The sequence below is a fragment of the Chenopodium quinoa genome, unplaced genomic scaffold (genome assembly GCF_001683475.1).
Source record: "Chenopodium quinoa cultivar QQ74 unplaced genomic scaffold, ASM168347v1, whole genome shotgun sequence".
Taxonomy (NCBI): domain Eukaryota; kingdom Viridiplantae; phylum Streptophyta; class Magnoliopsida; order Caryophyllales; family Amaranthaceae; genus Chenopodium; species Chenopodium quinoa.
Window position 1 is genome coordinate 2,249,135 of NW_018745324.1, and position 8,764 is coordinate 2,257,898.

General features: G+C 37.4%; 1 protein-coding gene across 1 annotated transcript; it reads left to right on the forward strand.

Moving 5' to 3' along the window:
* The first annotated feature begins 4,306 nt into the window (after window positions 1-4,306).
* LOC110712717 lies at window positions 4,307-7,061 on the forward strand. Its single transcript, XM_021891171.1, has 5 exons — window positions 4,307-4,459; window positions 4,552-4,614; window positions 4,849-5,015; window positions 5,602-5,611; window positions 6,504-7,061. Exons 1-5 carry the CDS (start codon window positions 4,307-4,309, stop codon window positions 7,059-7,061), a joined length of 951 nt encoding a protein of 316 aa, XP_021746863.1.
* The last annotated feature ends 1,703 nt before the right edge of the window (window positions 7,062-8,764 follow it).

Below are 8,764 nucleotides of genomic sequence, written 5' to 3' on the forward strand. Positions count from 1 at the left end.
TAATCATTGGATATTTTTCTCAAGCTTTCTTGCAAGAACTTCATTTGTTGTTGCTTCACAGGGTCATTGATTTGAAGAGCCATACTCTTCATCAATTCAGTTAGGTTGGCCATGTCCTTCCTGAGTTCATTGACTTCTTCTTGAAACGCCATTATCTTCTTAGCTTTTCTTTTCCGACTGATTGGTTTGTCGAAAAGGAGTTCTTGAACAAATGTATTGTCTTTGAGTAATCTCCCTTCCTTTCTTGACCAAGCGCTGTAAATTAAACCATTTATTTATTTTGATGACTTGACTCAAATTGACTTTGACTTTATTTGTTTTAAAAACAAAAAAAAAGCAAAAATAGGGTGTGTTTTTTAGGATCAAGTAAGGGTTCAAACAAGTATGGTTTAATTGGAGGATTAATATCTGACTTACCCCCCCTAAAAAAATTATAGAAAATACGCGCATACAAGACTCTCTAGACATGGTCAAGATGTGACATATTATGTATGTGCTTTGATAATGAATGTGAGTAACATACTTTGACTCTTGTGTGAGACCAAGAAACTATGTGCCTAGACTCAATTAAGGACTGAACATGATTACTGTCATTAATAAACTGATTAAACTGTTTTATCAAATTGATTAGTTAGACTCGTCGTGAAAACTCGAGCAAAAGCAAGGATTATCATCAGATGACAGGACTGTCGCCAGACGCTAAGGATCAGCGCCAGACGAAAACATTATATCCTAGCGTTAATCATTAGCGTGTGGCTCTACAGTTCAGACTTCTGCGCCATTGGTGGAACATCGATCTAGGATTGTTTCCAGTATTTTACTCTAAAAGGACAAGCCTAAAAGTCGTACTAAGTCAAGTTCGATCAATTTATTTAGACTTTAATCATTAAATAATTATTAATTAAATTAGCAAAGTCCTTTAGTCATTAATTAATTTATTTAAATCATTCAAAAGTCAAACAAACGGTTAGGGGAAACACATATAAGATATGCACAACAAATAATGCACAAGTAGTCAAATAGTCACAATATGATGCAATGAGTTTGCAACCTAACCATGGCTCTAGTTCTCTAAAGTTCAGGATATGGGTTATTCAAAGGGTCTATTATTATGAGTTCAGATGCACCACGCGGAAGCCTTACCTTTGGAAGGCTTGGCTCAAGTGGTTGGGACCCCGCAAGTTAAAGTCTCTTCCATGGTTTTGTGAATTCAACAAACTCGAATGTACCCTTCATTACCAAGAGCGTTCGATTGGGTAGATGAAGCGTGAATTTCCAGAGGGTTATGGCCATATGTAGAACACATATGGGTTTAAGAAAAAAGGGAAAAACTCAATCAGATTGTAAAAATCGACCAAACAGTACTAGAAAACTGGTAAAAACAATAAGGTAGATTTCAGGCTCGGTATTAGAAGAATTCGGCGCGAGAAAACAGCGTCTGTCCCCAGACGATGCCACTGTCGCCAGATGACAAGTACTTTCGCCAAGAGACAGTGCCATCGTTTGGTGCTGACGCTGTATTCTCAGCGCTAAATCCTACTTGCCTAGGAAGCTTTTTGTTCTCGAATTTTCCAGTTTTTTCGTAGCGTTATTTCGACTGTAGTTGTGAAAGATATTTCCCTAATTTCCTACGTGTATAAACCCTATGTTTTTGACGCATTACGGATGATCTTTCCAATGCGAACCTTGTTATGCTTATGCCTCAAAATTACGCACATGAAATACTTAGAACTTTTCGAGTCTCATCCACTCATTCTAAATTATTGCCAAAATAAAATTTTAGGAATTAAGATAGAAATCATCCCAGTGGAGTCGCCAAAAAACTTTAGGGAATATTTGAAGCATCCCAAATTTGAGCCCACTGTGATCATACTCTTAAGCATGGTGGGGTACAAAGGGAAAAAGCTAGAGCAAAAGAGTCGCCAACAAATTTTAGGAACTTGTAAACCGTTTACAAGATGAAGGTTACACCCCTTAACGATCCATGAGATCGTTACCTCTAATAGGTCTAGAACCATGACTGGAAGTTCGGAGATGACGGTACAAATCCAACCTAAAAGAGATTGAACTTGCCCTAAAAATAGGCCTCTACTTTATTTTTGTCATATTCATGTGCGCTTTCTGACTAACATACAATCAATAGATTAACCCTAAACCTGTTTAATCTATGTTGGTTGAATATTAATGCACATTAAAAACTATTATTGGCGATCACTTGAATTATAGTCATATTATCCTTAACAAGATTATTAATTATCTTATTAAGCGTGATTACAAGTACAAATTTTCTTTAAACATTCATAAAAGGTGTGAATAAGACATAATAATAAATAATATATCAAGAAACACGATAATAATAATTATAATAATAACCATGTTAAAAATAAAGCATAATAATAATAGCAAGATCCTAGACATGCTACTAACAAGATTAATAACAAATCCTAGCATGTCACTAAACAATAAAGATGAATTAGCCCTAACATGGCACTAACATGATATTAGGAAAGAAATAGGAAGCATCACAATAATATCATAAATATTAGTTAACCCTAAACATGATACTAGGAAGCAATAAAACGTCCTAACATGATACTAGGAATCAATAAAACAATCTAAGCATGATCTCTATAATAATAAAGCAATTAAAGGACTTACTTCGATGTCTCGTACCTCTTTCTGATAACAAAATACACACGTTAGTAACTTCAAGGAAAATAATAGATCAAACAATTAATTTAAATAATTAAAATAGAGATTTGGGGCCAAACCCTCAGAAATTATCAACCTTTCACGTCTAGGGCGAAGGCAACTTTGAACTTGGCTAGGTGTGTCTAGAACTAATGTATGAGGAATTTTGAGAGAGGGAAGGTTTAGAAAAAGAATAGAGGGAGAGGAAATCTTCTAGCTTTTATAGAGAGAACAGAGAGAAATGATGGTTGTTAATGATTAAAAACGGAGAGATACGACCCCTATTTATAAAAAAAAATAGCTCGGGATCAAATCAAGTCATATTCGGAATAAAATACCTCCTATCGCCAATGATGGGAGTAAGCGCCATACGACAGAAGCATCGCCAGGCGACAGCCTTGTCGTTTTGCGCTAAGTCAAAGTATAACGCGCTTTGTACACGAAATCATCTTCTTAATACGCTTAAGAAGCTTATTCCACGTTAAGCAGATTAAAATCATATTTGTGACAAATCACATATTTTATTCAAAATAAAACTCTTTGACATATAATTATCAATCCAAATCTCATTAGAATTAAAAAGAACCTTCTAAATATTCCTAGAATATTAAAATCAATCCTAATAACTTTAGGAATAATAATTAATAGGCCATCCTCAAGATCATTGGGCCAAATTTAATTTAATCTATAACTTCCTCATTATTCATCGGAATTGGGCTTATAATATATCGTTGGAAAGCTCTTTTCGAGCCCAACCTAACTACACTATTATTGGACCCTTATCATGGATCAAACCAAATTGGACTAGCTATTTTCATAAATAGAGTAAGAAAAGAAATATTTTTGAAAACAGAAAAGAGATATTTAATAAAAACATCCTCATCACTAGACTTTTCACACATTCACTTCGTTCGATAATCAAATGACGTGAAAGGTATTCATCACTGGGTTTGGGGAGACACATTTGGGTGTCTAAACCTATTGATTATATGTTAGTCAGAAAACGCACATGAATATGAGAAGAATAAAGTAGAGGCCTATTTTTAGGGCAGGTTCAATCTCTTTTAGGTTGGATATGTACCTTCATCCACGAATATCCAGTCATGATTCCAAACCACTATGGAGTTAGCGATCCCTTGGATTGTGAAGGGGTGTAACCTTCACCCTGTGAATGGTTTACATGTTCCTAAAACTTGTTGGCGACTCTTTTACTTTAACTTCCTTCCCTTTGGACGCCACCATGCTTAAGTGTATGATCACAGTGGGGCTCAACTGTGGGATTCTTGAAATATTCCCTAAAGAAAATTACTAACATTACTTTACAGATGGCAGACCGTTCTGTTAAATACCCCTTAGGTATTCTAGAGGATGTTCTTGTCATAGTTGGTAAATTTTCTATCCTTGTAGATTTTGTTGTTTTAAACATGACTGAGGATACACAAATTCCCATTATATTAGGTAGGCCTTTTCCCTACACTGTTGGAGCCATTATTAATGTTAAAAATGGAAAACTAACTCTTTTTGTTGGAGATGATAATATCACTTCTAATTTAGGGAAGTTTTAAAAGGACCTATGCTAGAGGAAAATTGTTGTTTGATTGATGTTATTGATATAATGGATGATATTTGTGAAGAAAGCTTACAACATGTTCTTGCAATGGATCCCTTGGAGGAAGTTCTTTGTGGGGATTTGTCTGCAGGTGATGCAACTATTTGGAACAACGAGGTGGATGCCATAGAAGAGCTTGATCCTAAAGAGACTATGAAGGTAGTAAAATTAGTTTAGGAATCAAAAGCTGCAGAGGTAAAGAAACCTGAACTAAAACCTCTCATTTAAAATATGTTTTTCTTGATGAGTAGGAACTATACCTTATGATCATTAGTACTGCACTTGATTACCCACATACTTCCCAACTTCTAGAGGTTCTTTGAACCCACAAAAGGGAAATAGGGTACATTATTGATGATCTCAAGGGTATTAGACCCAATTTTTGCATGCACAGGATACATCTAGAGGACAATTACAAGCCATGTATTCAACCTCATAGGAGGTTAAATCCTAATATGCAAGAAGTAGTTAAGAAAGAGGTGATAAAATTACTTGGTGCAGGTATTATCTATCCTATTTCTTACTAAAAGTGGGTAAGTGTTGTTCAGGTGGTTCCTAAAAAGGATAGGATAACTATGATTAAAAATGATAAAAATGAATTGATTCCTACTAGAACTGGTACAGGGTGGCGTATGTGCATTGATTATCGTAAATTAAATGTCGCAACTAAAACGGAGCACTTCCCCCTCTTTTTTATTGATCAAATGCTTGAGAGGTTAGCTAACCATAAGTTCTTTTGTTATTTGGATAGGTATTCGGGATTTTTCGAAATTCCAATTCACCCTGAAGATCAAGAAAAGACTACATTTACATGTCCTTATGGTACTTTTGCATATTGTTGAATGGCTTTTCCTTTATGTAATGCCCCTGCTACCTTTCAGCATTCCATGATGAATATTTTTTCTTATTTCATAGAGTTTATCATGGAAGTATTTATGGATAATTTTAGTGTGTATGGGTCTTCATTTGATGGATGTCAATCTCTCTAAAATTTTAAAAAGATGTGAAGAATGCAACTTGGTTTTAAATTGGGAGAAGTGTCACTTTATGGTGACAGAGGGAGTATTCCTTTGTCATATTGTATCTGATAAGGGTATACAAGTGGATACGGCTAAGATTTCTGTGATTGAGCAATTGCCTCCTCTAGTCAATGTTAAGGGGGTTAGAAGTTTCTTAGGTCATGCGGGGTTTTATCGTTGCTTTATCGAAGATTTTTCTAAAATTGCTAAACCACTAACTCAGCTTTTACTCAAGGATGCCCCATTTGATTTTACTGACGAGTGTCTTGACGCTTTTCACAGGCTAAAGCAGGTATTGATATCGGTACCCATCATATGTGCACCCGATTGGAGTCTTCCTTTTGAGATTATGTGTGATGAAAGTGATTTCGCATTAGGATCCATGATAGGACAAAGAAAAAACAAAGTTTTGCATGCTATTTATTATTATACAAGTAAAACTTTGGATGAAGCCCAAGTCAACTATGCCACTACAAAGATGGAGTTTCTTGCTGTTATTTATGCTTTAGAAAAATTTAGATCATATCTAGTTGATTCTAAAGTTATTGTTTTTACTGACCATGCAACATTAGAGTACTTAATAGCCAAGGCAGAATCAAAGCCTAGGCTCCTCTGTTGGGTTCTCTTGCTCCAAAACTTTGATGTAGAGATTAAGGATAAGAAATGAGTAGAGAACATTGTGGCAGACTACTTGTCACGTATCATGTTTGATGAGGGTAAGGATTCTTTTCCTATAGATGATTCTTTCCCTGATGACCACTTGTATGCAGTTGTAGAGCAACACCCTTGGAATGCTGATTATGCTAATTATTTGGTGGGTGGTACTCTACCTCCTGACTTGTCCTACCAACAAAAAAAGAAGTTCCTTTATGATGTTAAACATTATTTTTGGGATGGTCCTTTTTTTTCGTGAGTGTGCAGATGGATTATTTCGCATGTGTGTTCCCGAATGGGAAGTACACGACATTCTAACTAATTGCCACAACTTACCTTATGGAGGACATCATGGTCCCACCAAAATAGTGGCCAAGATTAATGAGTCGGGTTTTTATTAGCCCACTATATTTAAGGATGCTAATACTTTTGGGTAGGCTTGTGACTCTTGCCAAAGGACTGGCAATATCTCGTGACAACATGAGATGCCTCAAACTGGAATATTGGAAGTTGAAATTTTTTATGTTTAGGGTGTTGATTACATGGGACCGTTCCCTTCTTCAAGAGAGAATCGCTATATACTTGTCGCCGTTGATTATGTATCAAAGTGGGTTGAAGCCATTGCCACTCCTACCAATGATGCCAAAGTTGTCCATAGGCTTTTTAAGAAAACCATCTTTTCAAGATTTGGAGTGCTTAGAGCTATAATCAGTGATGGAGGATCTCACTTTCATGAGAGGACATTAGATACCTTCCTAAAAAAGTATGGTGTATACCATAGGATAGATTTATCCTACCATCCCCAAATGAGTGACCAAGTTAAAGTTTCCAGTCGTGAGATCAAGGCCATTCTAGAGAAGCTGGTAGCAAAGTTAAGGAAAGATTGGAGTGATAAATTGGATGACACCCTTTGGGCGTACAGAACTGCATTTATGACTTCGATTGGTACTACTTCCTATAGAATTGTGTATGGTAAAGCATGTCACCTCTCGGAGGAATTGGAATACAAGGCATATTGCGCTATTAAGGAACTCAATTTAGATGATAAGCTAGCGGGAGAGAAGAGGCCACTTAACTTAATCAACTAGATGGGTTTAGGTTGACGGCCTATGTGTAGGAGTTTATAGGTGCTACGCAGCGAAAAATCACGAATCATATTCAATCAAGCACCCAATCCCAAGATCACATGCATAACACACAAGACACATAATCATACCTTTAAAGCGTGAATTCCACGTAGCAAATGATTGACAAATCAAGGAGAGAATAGAGCTCCAAGCTTTGCTCCTCTAATTAGTCCACAAGCTTCGAACGAGCCTTCCACCAATACTAGATTAGTCGAGTGATTGAGGACAACCGCGATCACCACCTTTAATGGACTAAACCGACCACCACGAACCACCACCACCACCACAAACCACCACAACCGGCGCCGAGGAGGTGAGAGAGAGGAGTATGAGAGAGGTTGGTCTCGTATTTGCTAATTCGGGTTTTGATCTTACTGATCAACATAATTCAATTTATAGCAAAACCCAAGGAACCTAGTCTATTTATAATCACAGTATAATTAGACTAGGGTTAGGAATCCTAAAACTCTCGACCTTACTCCACTTGGCCAGCCATACTAGGGGATGAGGCCCATCATGGGCCTGGTCCTCTCGTGCTCGATCTAGGCCCTTTGTGTGACCTTATAGGATATGTCCAAGTGGGCTTTGGGGCTATTTTACTATTCCAAAGATCGTTAGTACCTCTAGCTATGATAAAACGACGACCCAAATGTACGAACTTAATTATCTCCATAATTTGATCCATTTATATATTTAGTTATTGCACACGACGAAGACATAAATCCTTCACTATGACAGTGCACGTGTCTACAAGGAGAAGACCAAGAGATGGCATGACAAGATGATCCTTCCGATATAATTCAAAGAGGGTGACAAGGTTTTGTTTTTCAACTCTATACTTAAACTTTTCCCAGGAAAGTTAAAGTCAAGGTCGTCGGGTCCTTTCACTGTTAAAAGGGCAAATAAGTTTGGTTCTGTGGATTTAATCGATGAACATGGTAGCGAGTTCAAGGTAAATGGCCAAAGACTAAAAGTATAACATGAAGGGGCTAGGATTGGTGCGGTTGAATTACTTAACCTAATCGGTTCCAGTTCATCTTGAGAGACATATGCTAAGAGGGTCATGTGGGACCTAGATAAACCAGCTATTTGCGGGATGCAACCCGTATTTTCTTGCTTTTTAGTTTAGCTTTCTTTATTTTGTTTTTTAGTGTGAGGAGAGAGAAAGGAATTTAATAAGTTTTATGAGGTTTTGTACAGGTTTGGAGGAAAAGAGTTAGCCAAATTTGGAGAAAAGAAAAGAAAAGAAAAAAAAACTCTAGTGTTGTAGCGCGCCCGACCGGGCGCGAGAAGAGAGTTCTAAATGGGAAGAAAATTGTCCGATCGGGCACGAGAGGAAGGTTGAAAAGTAGAAGCAATTTGCTCGAAGAGGCAAAGTGGCGAGAAGAGAGTTCTAAATGGGAAGAAAATTGTCTGACCGGGCGCGAGAATTGACGAGCACGGATAATTATTCCGCCCGATCGGGTGAGATGGCGCCTGACCGGGCTCGAGAATTGAAGGAAAATTTAAAGGGTGAATCGCTCGACTGGGCGATCTGGCGCCCGACAAGTGTCGGGCGCGAGAAGGCCCAAAAATCAGATATGCAGATCGCCCGACCGGGCGCGTCACACCATACGACCCCCTTTCTTTCATTTTCCTTTTTCTTTCTTCTTTCTTCTTCCTTC